This window comes from Nanorana parkeri, unplaced genomic scaffold, assembly GCF_000935625.1.
Source record: "Nanorana parkeri isolate BGI_ZX_2015 unplaced genomic scaffold, ASM93562v1 scaffold372, whole genome shotgun sequence".
Lineage (NCBI taxonomy): Eukaryota > Metazoa > Chordata > Amphibia > Anura > Dicroglossidae > Nanorana > Nanorana parkeri.
Window position 1 is genome coordinate 119,957 of NW_017306640.1, and position 16,733 is coordinate 136,689.

General features: G+C 39.7%; 1 protein-coding gene across 2 annotated transcripts in view; it reads right to left on the reverse strand.

Moving 5' to 3' along the window:
- PPP3CA (protein phosphatase 3 catalytic subunit alpha) overlaps window positions 1-16,733 on the reverse strand; it is a 216,037-nt gene that overhangs the window by 67,837 nt on the left and 131,467 nt on the right. For both annotated transcript variants that reach the window (XM_018558984.1, XM_018558983.1), the window contains exons 3-5: window positions 6,632-6,756; window positions 3,535-3,646; window positions 431-576 (exon numbers count right to left, since the gene is read on the reverse strand). In XM_018558984.1, the coding sequence (XP_018414486.1) occupies window positions 431-576; window positions 3,535-3,646; window positions 6,632-6,756 (383 nt within the window). The remainder of the gene's footprint in view (window positions 1-430; window positions 577-3,534; window positions 3,647-6,631; window positions 6,757-16,733) is intronic.

The following is a 16,733-nucleotide window of genomic DNA, read 5'->3' on the forward strand; positions in this document are numbered from 1 at the left end:
TATATATATATATATATAATGTATTTTTTTTAAGCTTCAGTGTTCCCTGTAACAATGTTCTTGTCTACATGTGAATGTAGCTAGGCAAGGGTTTTTCACTGGCAAAAAAAGTATATTCTGGAAACTCAGTACGTCAACAGAAAAACGTCTTTTAGACAAAATAAGTGGGCATATGCACATATGCAGCTCCTGTTATAGCCCTTCTGGCTGTGTTTTACATAGCCAGCATGCAGAGTTTGCATTAGGAATACATTCAGCTTGTTCAGGCAGGTGGCAGAACACACTGCATTGAAACGTGTCGGCAGGTAGAGTAACATTCACTCACGCAGTATGTGTTCACCTAGACCTTAAGGAACAGAGTCTCTTGTCCCACACACCATAAAACAGCACAAGTATTTTGATACTGTGGATTTGTTTCATCGACACTTACTTTTCTAATGTCGTCTAAAGTGTTGATTTCTGGAGATAATCCACCGTGTACACATAAGAACTGTTGATTCATCAGAGCAGCCAAAGGAAGGCAGTCAAAGGCATCCATGCAGGCATCATACACTCTTTCTGAATATTTTATTTTACCTTTTAATGACAAATAAATCGAATTACAATTTCAAAAAATAAGCTTCAGGAGATCTATGCCAGCAACACCACATAGTATTTAATAGTGAAATTGTCATGCAATGGCACTGGTATTTCATGGCATTATTTTCATGGCCAATGGAAGTCTCCCACACTTAATGCCAATTAAATAACAATGAAATAATTAAATCTTCAAGGCAATTTTTCACTGGGAATCCTAAGCAGTAAATCCTTAGTTGTACTGTCACTATTGTACACCCACAGCTCTATGTAGTCTTATTCATGCCAAGTATCACCCTACCCGTCCCCTCCACTCTTCAAATGACCTTCTGCTTTCCAGCTCACCGAGTCAACTCCTCCCATGCACGCCTCCAGGACTTCACTAGGGCCTCTCCCATCCTATGGAACTCTCTACCCCAACCAGTCCGTCTATCTCCCACTGTGACTGCCTTTAGGCGATCCCTTAAGACTAATTTCTTCAATCTGACCACTAAACTATCACATTCTCAAACAATTCATCCCCACACAGCTACCTCCTCATGTATCACCTCCCCTACCCTTTAGATTGTAAGCCTTCAGGGGCAGGGCCCTCCTTACCATCTTGTCTTGAATTGTATTGCAATTTCTTTTTTATATTGTAAAGCGCTGCGCAAACTGTTGGCGTTATATAAATCCTGTATAATATAATAATTACATGTTTTTTTAATTATACCTGAAACATGAATTCACATAAATACCTCCTTCACTATGGAGTCTCAGTGCATTTAACATAAGGTCCATGTCACAACAGCAATTTAGTCACTGGCAAAAAATAACCAGTGAAACAATTATTATGATTCAACTGACCTTGTCCAATGGCATCACTCCCTCTCTGCCTGAACTAGTAAGCTCCGTCACTGCTCCATCACTAGGTTCTACAACAAGTTACCCACAAGAAATTCATCCCTGTATATAGAAATCAGTAGTTGGACTTTGGTGATTTTTTTGCTGGTACAGTTAGCAAAAGAGGAATCACCAGTGTGACATGGCACTTACACAGCCAGCTTCAGATAGGAAGCACTGCAAACAGTCAGTGCCAACCTTTTTTTCACTTTTCCGCTATCATTTGAGAAACAATGCAACCACTTCCTCTATCTACCTAATCCAGAATATTGGCTGTTGTGCAAAGAATGAAAGAAATTTAAAGCCGCCCCTTACTAAGGAAGCATGAAGGCTGCCATTGCTATCCACCTCCTGAAAAAGATAGTTCCCTGGAGGTCAAGAATAACCATTATATGCAGATTAGGACTATTGCCACCAATTACACTTTACTGATATGCATGCTTGTTCTGGGTTAGTGACTCAAGAGACAGCCAGGCAACTAGTATTTTCAGCTGGATGTCAGTGATGGTAGACCTTTATTTCTTTTAGAGCAGGCTTCCTTTAACGGGAAGAGAAGTTTCAGGGACAATGATATGAGCCCAGTCATAAATACATATATACATTGCATACCAGTAACACAATTAAATGCACTTTTCTAAAATCATTATATTGTTTTAGAATGCATTTTACTTATTTAGAATGGTTTATTACATATACTGTATACACGGGTATCAGAGTTAGAAGTATTTATGGAATAATGTGCCATCTGGGATTTGGCTATATTCAGTAAAACAGTGCAAAGAGCTAAGAGTATGGACAATGTATAGTAACCTCTAGCTACTAATTGTTTTATTTTAAAATACATTCTTGTTGCTACATGTTACTGCACATTATCTCTGCTCTATGTGCTTTCTTACTTGACATACACATGCAATGTCAATTTACTACATTCCATACCATATCAAAAAGTATACTACAACAAAAGTAATGTCTAGTAGTCCACAGAAACCAGCTCTCATTAGCCTCTACTGCCTTAACTACTGAAAGCTGAATTCTGATTGCCCACTGTGAGCTACTGCACGTCACTGCTTTTGGTAGATGATTAGAATATGCTTGTCAAAGAGAAATATGCTAGCTACTCTTTATAATTATAATGAGTTGTACATTTCTACAAATAAAGGATGTCAAGAGCAGTTTACATTGGCACCATAAAGTCTGACACATTAATGAAAAAACCCAGTAGACAAGCAAATACAAGCAGAATGAATAGAAATGAAATCGGAATAATAATATCTCAAGAAGAGCCAGGAGAGACGAATGGAAAATTTGGAATTTAGATGCAAAGAATAATGGTGTGCAAAGTGTAGTAACCTATAGAAACTTGAGTTTAATTTACTGTGGGTGGAAAGATCAGGGACAGATGAAATCTTACAGAATGCTATGCATTACTGCACTCTGCACAGCAGTCTCCAAACAGGAACACCAGCTAAAACGTCTCTATCATATTTGGAAAGAATAGAGAACGGATAAAACCTCCGTCAAGGTTGTGAATTTGCTTTACTGAAGGAAACAGAAATAAAATTCTGATTTTAAGCCTTCCCCACTCTTGCCAAATACAATACCGACACCAATAAAATACAGGTTTTTACTGAGAACAATAAAACAGAGGTTCGACTCTTAAAAAACATTGGGCGTTACACTTTATATTTAATACACTTGCAGTCACAACCTCCATTTACAGTACTGGACACACATGCCAGGTTCCCTAAGGTCAACATATAGACCATGACCACAATGCCATCAGTAACATTGAGATGAGTAACGGCTTGTTTTGGAGGCACATTGTATAATTCCTTTCTGAAGAAATATGTTTTATATCAATGAAGTGAATCAGAAAACTATTACTCAACATTTGTCTGTTAGCCTAAAGGTGACATGAGTGTTGTCAATACCAAAATAGTGCACATACTGTAGCTAGGAGCTGGAATGACTGATGTCCCTCAATCCTACAGGGACCCAATGGCATGTCTCTAACTAGAAATCTTTTTTTTTCTGTAGAACACGAACACCTGAAATGAAAGAGTAAGGTATACCTACATTCTTGTTTGAAGGTAAAATACTCTGTTAGATGTCTACATTCATGATTCCCACGGAGTAAAAACAGAGTTTTGGGATACAGAATTTTCAAGGCCCACAAGTACAGCACACACTGAAAAAGAAACAATGTAATCATTAAACTCATTACATATTAAAATTCACCATAAACGCTTTTGTTTCCCAGAATATAGGAGGTAAATGGGGATTTCCAGTTTAAGTGTAAATGTTCTATCAGTATAAAAATATGGATGGACTCTTATATGGTTTGCATAGGAAAGCATACAGCATACATTGTTACCATTTAATTGGTTGTTTAATGTGAATATTTGTTTTGGATCTTGTAAGTACCTTTCTGATTAAAGTGCACATCAAACCATACTATTGGTCCTGTTTTTTCTTTCATATGATCTACGGAGTACGTTTGTCCTGGGATTAAAGGTATGACTGATCCAATGCTCTGAAGTTTACTTGTTTAAAGAGGAGAAGCAAGAAAGAGATTTTTTAGATACTGTGGGTTTGCCCTGCTTGTATTTAAATAGGCCATATAGACCTATCTGTAGCTCTTTTAGCAAGGTGAGCAGCATTCCTATACACTTTCTCCCTGGGAAGAGGTTCTCTCATCATCGCTTTGGGCACATATTGCTTATACATCATCTCTACATTTATGGTGGGCTTTCTTTGGATACTTCACTTGTTTTACACTGAACTTTTAGTTAGTATTATGGTTTATTCACTTATTTATTGACACCTTCTATCTATTATATACACATGTATGTGTATACATCCCATATGTATTTATTCACTATATTTTGAAAATTGATTCAATTTTTATCCATTTATTTTTTAGCATGGATCCATTCACTTTTTAATGCATGTTCACTTAAGAGTTTCTTATATAGCTATATATTTTTAGTACGTTTTTTTGCACTTTAGCGCAGCTTTTTAACATTTTTTTACCTGGATGGACTCTTGCTGTTTTTTTTTATAGTGCTGGGCTGATTGCAGCCTGACCATTCAAATATTTAGGGCCAGTTCACACCATAGCATTGCACTAAAGACATAGAGGTGTGTTTTGCGCACGCTATCACACAGCACAATGCACTGAACTCTGGGTGTGCTTTTCTGCCATTCATTCTGAATTGCACCCCAATAGATTTCCCAGTTAGCGTGCATGGCAGCACTACAATAGAGTGCGTTGAAAAAAATATGCAGGCATTATTTTTTGTCACTGCACTGCAAAGCACTAAATGCAACATGAATATTTGTCCCCATCAGAAGATTTACACTCTATACCTGTTCTGGTGACAATTAAATATTTGGAATTTTCTTTGACTTTCATTCTCAGTGATAACAGTCACCAGGACAAATAGAGAGGGTGAATTTCTTTAAGGGGACACAAAAAAGCAAAAAAAAAACAAAAAAAAAGGACAGACAAGTGTTCGAATCTCTCTCCACTGAAAACTAAAAAAGGTTTTGACTTTAGTTATACTTAAAAGTACTTTATCCCTGGAATTCATTCCAGATCTTCTGTCCATGCAACAAATGGCACAACTTGTGACAGATTCATGTTACTGCCAGAAAGGTATATATGAATCTGTTGCACAATGAGCTCAGACAGAATTTTGTCTCAGAAAAAAACACATTACTTACACGAGACACAATTTACTCCAATGTGGAAGCCGTCTTATTTACCTTCTTTTTTCCCATCACCTGAATTTGTTGCATACAAAAACTGCACTATCATTTTACCTCTTTATCCTTAGTTTTAGTGTCCTTTATCGTGAAGCTATGGTCAGGCTAGGAGCATTTAATCATTAAATATTCTGAGGCAATAAATAAACTTTAAATCATCCCTTAATGACTTTTGTAACTGTAGACCAAGCAGAATAATTCATCCTCAAAATAAAACAGCAGGAGCTCTGAAGTCCTTGTCTATGCCAGCTCACTGTTGGGAAATATGAAGATGAATTGCTCCACAATGTCTGCAGTTAGATAGGTCAGTGATAGCCTTTTTTAGAGTTAATTTACTGACTGGTAAAGCTGAACTGCAGGGCATTGTGTAAAAATTATTTTATTGGTCCAACTAAGTTATCTCTAATGCTAGATAAATTACATCTGGATGGTTGTTGGTGATGCTAAAAATCAAAAGTTGTATTCATGCCAGGTGGGGCGGCTACTGTGAGTAACTACAGTCTAGAAAAAGCAATGCTCGCATACCCCCTTCCACCCCCCTCATCCATTGATTAAATGTTGTGCATTTTATTCACAGAATACGGGGCCCTTTGTGATTGAACCACGGAAGAACTGTCCCTTGTCCAATCACAGAATGCCTTGCATTCTTTGAAAAGAATACAAGATGTTTTATCAATGGATAAAGGAAGAAAAAGAGGGAGAGCGAGCAGTGAACACTATCCAGAACTTACAGCAGCTGCACTCGGAAGATTAAAGCTGCCAGTAGTATCTGGCATGAATACAACTGAGATTTTTTTTTGCTTCATCAGCAACCATCTGGACATATCGTTCTATATTTGTATATATACTGTATATGCAACATTAGAGATACAACTTAGCTGGACCAGTCAAAACTGAAAAAAAAAAAAAAAGAAGGTATTTTTTCTTTCAGTTCAGCTATGTAAATGCTTGAATGTCCATAGCCTGGCCCACAGGTTGACTTTACATTTGCGGCTCACGGAGGATTCTTTACTGAAATTTCCAGAAGAATTGCATCCCTTTTTTTCTTAACATTAACAGGTTTAAAGGGAAAATTGGTTAGAAGGAGATTCATAGTCATATTTAATACCTAGGTTCTGAGTCTGTGGTCTCTGGATACTCTGAGCATTACAAATGTAGACAATGTTTGTAGTTTTGATTTATGTTAGTGGCAGTGCACATGACAGATGTTTTATAAGAACAGCAATTACTGTGGATAGGGAGTTTATCCTAAAGTAATCAACGCTTATCCTACTACTCTGCCTTGCCAGTTTCAAAATGAGAAAAAAAAAAGTAAAAAAATAAAAAAAATCAATAATGCACTGCGAGATAGGATCTTTAGAAAACTGCAGGAAAATGTAGTTATGAAACTTGGAATTGTAATTACTTCAATGCTGAAGTATCCTCTGTCAACGTAGTCTCCCAAAAAGAGGTAACGCGTGTTGGCAGGCGATCCTCCTACTTCAAATAACTTCATCAAGTCAAAAAACTGGCCATGGATATCCCCACACACTGCAAGAGAAGAATATTTGATTATTACAAATGCAACAAACCCGTCCCTTTCATCTGCCTGCCATCTAATGATTTTAGGTAGGTTTGACTTACTTAAAGTGCAACTGAAGTCAAAACATTTTTTTTAGTTTTGGATAGAGAAGAGAGGGATTAGAATCATTGTCATGTTTTTATTGCTGTCGGTGTCCTAATTAGGGAGATCCCCCCTCCTTATTTGTCCTGTTGACCGTTATCACTGAAAGTGAAAAAAAACAAAAAACATTTTGGGTTGTCATCAGAACAGGAATAAATGGGGAATCTTCTAATGGAAACACTAGTTCTGGTGACTCTGCTGACCACTAGGGATTTTTTTCCACTTGCAGGGATTTTCTTTCACTTCATGATGTGGATATCAGATAGGAAGTACAGGAAAATTCTAGGGATGCACCTATATAATCGGCTGCCGAAACATATTGGCCGAAAATGGCACTTTTGGCATAATACAGCAAGTGCCATTTTCTGGCCAATACAGCGGTGCATCCGTGCATTCTCTCCTCCCCGCTGGGACACAGAGCAGCGCCCAGCGGGGAGGAGAGAAACTGCAACAGCTGGCCGAGCGCTGCAGGAGGAGAGTGCTATGAGCAGCCGGCGTCTCTCCTCCTACATCGCTCAGCCTCCTGTCACAGATCGGCAGAGCTGTGTGTGTGCGGAGACATCCCGCGCTGTCACAGGAGGCTGAGCTCTCCTTCAGCACCGCTCGCCCAGCCTCCTGTGACAGCCTGTCAGGAAGGAGAGCCAATGCAAACACTCAGCGATCAGTGATTGCAAATAATTGAGGACATGGTATGTGTACTATATCCTCAATTATGAATGAATGGGAAGTGATTACATCACCTCTTGTTCATTCTTACTTGTGATTATAGTAAACATACTCTGTCCTCATGTTATCAATGAACAGGAACATTCATAGGGGATTCCTGTTCATTTATAACAGGGGCTGCAGAAACAGAGATTGAGGACTCTGTGTCCTCAATCTCTTTTTCTATTTTAAAAGGGAAATATCAGGAGTCTGTTATTTTTAAAACTTTGAAAAAGTTAAAATAAAAACATTTTCGGTTTCGGGCTGACGTTTTTTTAAATGTCAGTTTCGTTTCAGTTTTGAAATTTGCATTTCGGTGCACCTCTAGAAAATTCCCCAATGGGACTAAGAGGGCAAAAAAAAATTGACAGGGGTTATAACCCCCTCTTACTAAAAAAAAAAAAAAAAAAAGTTTTGACTTCAGTTCTATTTAAAGATAAACTGTAAAAAATTCAGCTGCTAGCATGTATAGAACGAAGTCGCCTAGTCCCTGCAACAGCTGAATTGTAGGCTGTTTTTAAAGAATACAGTTTCCCCACTTCCAGGTATAGACGGAGCTTGCCTCCCATCCCACATGCACATTCTCACTGACCAACAAGGCAGACAACCATACAAACAGGCCAGTAGGAATGTAGGGTTGAGAAAGTCAGATTTTTCTGTTTGGAATGACTCATCATTCGGGCAGTGTTTAAATCATTAAATTCTGTCAGTGTGACCTAAAAAAGAAATGTGGTAATGTAATAGGGCACTAGTACCAGTCAGCTTGCAAGTTTTATTGCTTCAGTCCAGACATAAAAATTAAACACATTTTGAAATTGGTGACCATATGACTAGGCTTTATTAGGAAAATTCTTCGGTTTAAGGTGGGTAGGGAGTGAATCCAACCTGGTTGCAGTTCGCGGACACAATGAAGTAATGTGGCTATTAGCTGCCATAGCAACCAGCTACCAATTATTTTCTTCCTGGCCTTTAAACTTAGGTCAGGTGGCTCGGAATGGCCAATAATGGAGGCATTGTTATATGTCAACCCCTCACTATAAAAAGACAGGGTTACTAGCAACCATATTGACAATGTGCTTCGATGTGGTTAGGTAAAGCATAGGGAATGATAAGGTGCAAAGAGACAGATTAGTGTAGGGTTTGTATGCACTGGTATAGTTAGGACCTTGCATACAGTCTGAAGTCAAAGTGCTTTATAAAATGCAAGTGTTTCAAAAACTGCCTCAATAATACAAGATAGCCTTTTATTAATCAAGCAAAACAGTTTACAAATTGGACATATTCATGCAGGATTGGAACACCAGTTAGTTCAATCTAGAAGCCTATAAGTCATTTTTTGATTGCAGGCAGCAGATGGAGCTTTAGGCTTCTTTTTTTTTTTCTAGGATAACTTTACAGTAGCTCTGAAGAAACTCACTTTAGGTACTCCTGCACCTACACTGCTTGCTATCAGCTAAGCCTAGGTTTGAGAGTGCAGACATTGCATGTTACTTCTGTCATAACAAAGGGAAGAAACAGAGAGATAGGGGCATTTTTGGCTGTTCAGGCAAAGGGAGACAATTAATGACTCTGCCTCTCACATTTCTGGTTCCTTAGATAATGTAATCAGGTGAAAGCATATAATCATTGGCTTGAATGACCTATAGTTAGAGAACGTTTGATTTAGGTCAGCTAAAACACCTGTGTACACACCTCAACAGTTGAAACACGGATTACAAACACAGCTGAATAATTTCTCCCTCCTTCCTCTGCTGGGCTACATACTGACTTTCAATTATTAAGGAACAGTCCCCAAGTGCACAGTTACTGCTGTGCTTGATTATTAAAAACAAAATTGTAATGCTCTGCAATACCATTGTCATGGCTGCACCCTGTATTAAATGTTTATTTAAAAAAAAAAAGAGTTACATTAAATAATACAAATGTAAAATATCAGCTTTAAAACTTAAAATTCAATGTACATCAAACTATTATAGTTTCCTTTAACCTCTCTCCAATTTGTACAAAAAAAGTTTGCCTGTATAATGCCCTTACGTTCCCCTTTGACAGCTAGAAAGTTGACACTGTGACACAGCTCAAGTTGACAGATGCAGCTTGCAGATGCAGCTTTGGTCATAACGAACAGTTCAGAGTGGTTTCAGATGAAGTGATCACTATGTTCCCTTTGACATGGTTATATGCAGACTGCAAGCTCATAAAAATAAAGCACAAAAATAAAAATGTCCTTAAAATAAAAATATAAAAACTATTTAAAGTACCACCTAGCAATTTAGTTATAATATATAACACAGCCCACTGGTGTGAAATGGACCTATGGAAAGCTTTTCGTCTCATCTCCATGTTTGGTTTGCTTTAATCAAAAAATTATTTAAAATGCTTTAGAAAGTTTTGAACAGTGCAAAGAAGACTTTAAGGGGTTTCAACTTTTGTCTTCGTCTCCATCAAGGGATGCAGAATTTCTCTAAGTAGAATGGAGAAAGAAGGGTTGGAACCTTTGTGAAGATCTTAACTGCTGTCTGTGGGCCTGTTAGGCAAATACCCCTCATTTACCATGCAATGAGCAGAGAACACCCTTAGCAGGTAATAAAGCACTATAACACCAGAACCCCTTGACCTAGAAATTGTCAATGATATTGCAGAAATCATATGCAGACATTCCGCATTCCCATCTTGCACAACATTAATACAAAGAGAAAAATGGGGGCCTTCATTTTCCACAGCTAGACCCAATGCATTTGAAATGTACAAGAATGCTGCTGGAATGTCCCAAGTGGTAAACACTGCCCAGCCCTGGACAGGTGGTGGAAATAGGAATATGGCAATATCTGCATTCAACTTTTCTGGTGGTAATGGCTTTTTTTGGTGAACAGGTAGAATAGGGTTTTTGTTGGGCAAAAGTACAAGTTGTCTTTAAATAAAGGCAGCATTGGGAAGATATTTTGGCAATTTTTCTGATTTTAAGGGTACCTATTTTGCATGCACCAGTAGACGGTCTTCAAATCCTTCGGGCCAATGTCAGGATGAAGGAACTATTCTAGATCCGGGCAACTAAAACCCTTCTTAATTATCAATGCTCCCCTGCTTAGGACTGTACTAGGTGCCTCTCCTGCACTGTATCCCAGCCTTCCCCTATCTCCTGTTTGTAGAGGTAAACTTGTCAGCATGGCATAGCTGAGCAGGTAAGCTTGTAGAATGTTCTGCAGCCTTCTGAAGTCCAAGCCCAGCTTACATGTAGCACCTGGGCCTGTTATTTGACATCACAAAAAAAAAGAATCATAGAAAATGAGATTAGTTGTAAGACAAGCAGACAATGAGTAATGATGACATGAATGATGCAACAAACAATGTCAAAGGAATGTCTTTTTTTAACAATCTTCTCACACAGCTGCATCAACCAAATGAGATCACCAACAAAGAAAAGGTAGCTGAAAGCAGCTTTTACTGTTTTGATAACCGCTACCCCAAGTGACTCCTGAAAACAATTAGTGCATGTAGACAAAAATCCAAGCACACTGCAATAAACTGCCTTGTGCGATTTAAAAGCCTTTATAAGGCCACAGGGAGTTATAGGGAACTACAGCAGCAGAAATGTGTTCATTTACCATGCTTTCAACTGAGTGATCTCATGTTTGATACACAAGCACAGCTGAATTCTGGTGATAACTGTTGCGGCCAAGTTTGCTGACACACGTGGCAGAATTTGATTTATCAGGGGAGTTAAAATGGTGATATCTGTAAAAATAAGTCAAGGCAACTGAACTTGCTGTATTTTTCTTGAAGATGTTTCACTAGACATCCCACCAGCTTTCTCAATTCAAAATGACTTGTACAAACAATTCTCTGAGAATAAATATCGTGAATCTTGCTCCAATCCACATAATCTGTTAGTCACAACCATTTGCCTAATTTGAGTCTAGAAGGTGTTATTAACCTGCCCATAGAGAGGTGTTAAAACAGCATTGTTGGTGATGACCTATATCACTGTGGGAGTGCAGTTTTTTTTTTTCTAATCTCATTAAAGCTGAAAAAGTTTAATTCTGTCAAGCCAGTTTTGTTATTTATTTATACACTTCTGCCACACAGCACAGCCAGTAGGTGACACCACTTCCTCTGACAGAGTTAAGAGAAATTGACTGTACCCAACCATTTTTATAAAACAAAGTTGAGTAAAATGTATTGTTATAATAATACAGATGTATAGTATTTTAATGTGAGTTATGCAGATACAGTATTAAGTTTATGAACAATGAAAGAGCAACAACACACTGATTTGTGGCTCCTGGTCAGTATTTTCAGCATGGAGACCTAATTTTTTGTATATGATGGAGGTTATCTTATTATTTCAAAACACAGTGCTCATCTTCAAAGAAAGCACATTTCATACTGCACCTCCCTGTCAATGCAAATGGGGCCCGGGCCACTCCTCTTTAATTAAAGACCTCTGTTTCAACTTAGCAGGGGGATGTCAAATTTCTGCAGAGAGACCAATGCTTTCACACAAACATTGTCCTTTGCTTCAATATGTTGGTAAGGGACAGGCATTTCTACTCAAGTTGTGGCTGATATATAAAGAAAATGAACTGTAAGACTTTTTGTTTTGATGCAGGGGGAAAACATTAAGTTTATTTAAACTGAAAGTTCAGTTGCACTTTAAAGGAGAACTATGACACGAGTGATTTCCACTCACGTCATAGTTTTAAGCCGACCTGTGACAATGAGACTGTCACAGGTCGGCTCAGTAGATCGGGAGGTGAGGGAACACATACCGGGTTCCCTCACCTCTCGATCCTGTCACGGCTCTCTGCCGTGACAGGGGGAGGGGCTGGATTCCCCTCTCCCCGCTCCGATCTGCCAGCGCTGACTGGCAGAACGGACGGGGGAGGGGGCGGGTACAGCTGGCTCAGCCTCTAGATAGGCAGAGCCAGCTGTCACTCACGCAGCTGGGCGTATCCCATCATCTAAGTCGGGATCCGCTCCAGGTGCGGCGTCTCAGTATACCGCGAGCTGTAGCTAGCTGTATACTGAGCTTAGGGTGACGGGAGGACGCTAGTTTGTGTCCTCCCGTTACCCCAAGGAGAACTATGGGGAAAAACACTGACCCCATAGTTCTCCTTTAAGTGTTTAGCACTCTACTCACTCCTGACATTGCAGAAGGGGAGGTATGACCCCTGAAAGTTTTGTTACTCTTTGTATATCACCTGCTACATTAAAATAAGGAACAATCCTGTTGTAAACACAGTAAGTTTCACTTCAACTTTTATTTTGGTTTGTGGTGATAACAGTCATAGTTTCTTTAGTTCATCCTGTAAGCTGAATAAAAGAAATTAAAATTCCTACATCCATGCTAAACAGCAAGGGTGGACGATTCTCCCATCAGCTATTGTATTTTGATAGCTGGCACTCGCTGCTGTCAGAATACCCAAACATTAACTACAGCTGACTCTTTGGCCAACCATTTTACACTCTGCTCTTTCAACAAAAGTTTTTGGAAAACCAACTTTTGTTGTACCGGGTGGTAACAACTTGAATTTCGACTGAGTCAGCAGGAGTTGGCCAAAATATGAGCAGCATATTATTATTATTATACAGGATTTATATAGCGCTAACAGTTTGCGCAGCACTTTTCAATATAAGGAAGACATTACAGTTACAATACAATACAAGATGGTAAGGAGGGCCCTGCCCCTGAGGGCTTACAATCTGAAAGAGGAGGGGGAAATGATACATAAGGAGGGAGCTCAAAGAGGGAGTCAGTAGCAGAGTGGAGAAGAGAAGGGTCGAGGTGGCGAAGGTTTCTCCGGGTGACAGTGCGCCGTGTAGGTGGTTTCAGGGTTGGGGACAGGGTGATTGTGAAACTGACCAGGTTGTGGTCTGAGAGTGGGAAAGGGTTGTTGGAGAGATTGCGAAGGAGCGCATAGGTGGGAGAAAATAAGATCAAGTGTGTTACCATCAGAGTGAGTAGGAGTCTGTGTCCATTGAATTAGATCAAAAGAAGAGGTTAGGTTAAGAAATTGAGTGGACGCCGCGGAGTTAATGTTAGTAGCAATGTTAAAGTCACCAAGAATGATAGTGGGTATTTCTGAGGAGAGAAAGTAGGGTAGCCAGGCAGAGAAGTCATCTAGAAAGCGAGATACTGGTCCGGGTGGCCGGTATATAACAGCAATCCTCAAAGAATTTGGAGAGAAGAGGCGAATGCAGTGGGTTTCAAAAGAGGAGAGGGATAGAGAGGGAGGTGAAGGCAGAATTTGAAAAAAGTGCATTGTGGGGATAGGAGGATACCCACTCCACCTCCTTTCCGTCCATTGGGTCTGGGTGAGTGTGTCCAGTGGAGGCCACCATAGGAGAGGGCAGCAGGGGAGGCAGAGTCGGACTCCTGAAGCCGGGTTTCAGTAACAGCTAGCATGTTAAAGGAATTGGAGATGAGAAGATCATGGACAGCGGTGAGTTTGTTACAGACAGTGCGTGCATTCCAGAGGGCACAAGAGAAGGAAGGACTGGTTCTAGGAAGCAGGGGAATATAAATCAGGTTGTGTGGATTGCAGCTGCTGCCAGAGGAAAGGTAGTGCTGGTTAGGAAGGAGGGTGTTAGAAAAGAGAGGGCCAGGATTGGGAGAGATATCCCCTGAAGTCAGAAGAAGCAGAAGGGTGAGTGAAGTAAGATGAGAGGGAGTTTTGTACGGGTGAACATGCCAACAGTGACAGATAACTGTCACAGGAAGGGAAGATGTGTCTTTGACTTGTAGCGATGTTTAACTGCTTGGATTTATCTTTTTATGCTATGCAAAGGGCAAGATGGAGGGGCCTAGTGGAGAAATAACTGGGCCCTGGGGAACATACAGGTGAAGAGATTTTGTTCGCCGATTATTCACTGGTGAGTTGTTTATAAGCTGTAGAGTTCATATCTGACAGTAGTTTCTGTAAGCATTGGCAAAGAAAACAGTTGCTTTAAGACCCCATTCACACTGAGCGACATGAAAATCGAGCGACTTTGAGCGATATTGCGCGACGAGCGATATTGCGCGATATCGCGCGACTTCTTTCTATTGGGCTGTATGCAATCAGGAGCAATAGCGCTCAAAATCGCTCGAAAAAAGGGTCATGTAGGAGCGATAAGCTACCAGCGACGAGCTACAAGCGATATTGAGCGATATTGAGCGACGAGATGTGAACAGCTCCATTGAAATGTATTGGAGAAGCTACATAGAGCGATATCGCGCGGAAATACGAGCGATGTCGCTGCAAAAATCGCGCGATAAATAATAAAAATGCTAGCAAGAAGATTTTATTGCAGAGGAGCCACTGCATGTTTCTTCTGCAATAAAGCTCATTACCCTCCTCCTAGCAGGTAGATATCATTTCAGCATGCAAAGATTCAAGGTTATCTAAAGTAGTATCAAGAATGATATGCCAAGTTAGGCCTGGTTCACACCTGGGCGTTTTGTAGCGCATTCCCACGCTCAAACACCGAAATCCCATTATTTCCTATGGGTATGGTTCACACCTGGGCGTATTACAGGCCATATGAACGCGCTACAAAACGCCCTACGCCCAAAGGGGTACAGGAGCTTCTTTGGGGCGTATTTGCCACGCGTATCCATTGGGATACAGCCAGGTAACCCGTGGAAACGCGCGTTCATCGCACGTGTTTTACCGCAAATCGCTGTAAAAACGCACGACAAATGCGCATATTCGATACGCCTAGGTGTGAACCCAGCCTTACTGCAACTCCACAACTAAGCATGTTGGGAAATCATTTTTGAATGTTAGGAACTAATATGAAATCAGAATGTTAAACTATGCATATAATGTAATAGAGCAAAGCACTGATGGCAGTGTATGGATTAATGTAATCTATTACAATGCAAATTGTTGTATGTATAATGGTGCATTGTGTAACCAAAAATAACATCACACAAAGACATCAGTTTGATGTCTCTAGTAACAGATTCCACAGGAGCAAAATTAGCGAACAATACAGTCAGATGAAAAGCCATTACTGGTTTTTGAAAATTAAACTTCTGCAGGAAGCTGGAAGTAACTTGCACTGGACTGGAGAGAACATAAAGATCTTGCCAACAAATGTGTTTCCAGCTTGCCATATTGACACACATCATTATCAGCAGATGACTATCCCTAACAGTTAATTTAGATGAGTCATGTCTACAGCATGCTGTTAACAATGGCATGCCATTTACACTACTTACAAGACTAGACAAAATCAATGTATATGATGTTGTGTTTTCTCCTGTAACTTTGTCCCTGTGTTACTCTTTGATAAAAAATACATTATTCCAGTAAGCAGTGTCTTATTTTGTACCCTATTGAGTGGGAAAGTATGGTTTAGCTTCCGAAGAGGCATTTCAGAGTCAAATGAGGACATAAAACACAGTTCAGACAAAGTGCGGGCTGGCCTAGATGTGAAAATCCTTCAGTTAGATTGCATTACATTGTGACAAGACTGTCACAGCAGAATAAGCCATCCTCATTTTACATCACTTCCACTGCATGTCTCAAAACAAGATTGTAACAATCCGCTAATCCTAAAATGCCATTTTATTCATGGAAATATATGGTAATGTTCATCAGTTTGTCAGCACACACAAAGGTCAACGAAGAATGATCAAAGAAGGTTTCTTTCATTTAGCCATTCAGTTATTTCCAATGGTTAGAGTGTATAAATCCACTGCAAGTCCTATTGCATAGAAACTATTTTTCTGTATAGTTGTGCAAAGGAATATCCACTGAATGGCCAAAAAAAGACAAATGCAAAAAACTTCTGTTTTATGCTGACACTTGTTTACTGTGCATGTTTTAGTTCCTATTATTTTACCCCACCTAGACCTTCAAGTAGAACTGTAGCAAGGCCATGGACATGCAAATATTGACATATTCTAAACAAGTAGTAACGAAGCTTAAAGGCTGGCTTCACATCTGGTCCTAGTGGTAAAGCAATGTACATGTTTTATTAAGCATTACAAAAACACAAATTAGTGCATTACTTGTGGTGCCATCCCCCAAATGCAATCAAATGCATGTGAATTGCACTGCACCACAACACACATTGGGAACCATGTGTGTGAAGAGCTGTGTTAAAAAAGTACATGATAAGTTTTAGGTATGTTGTGGTGCATTGGCAGCTC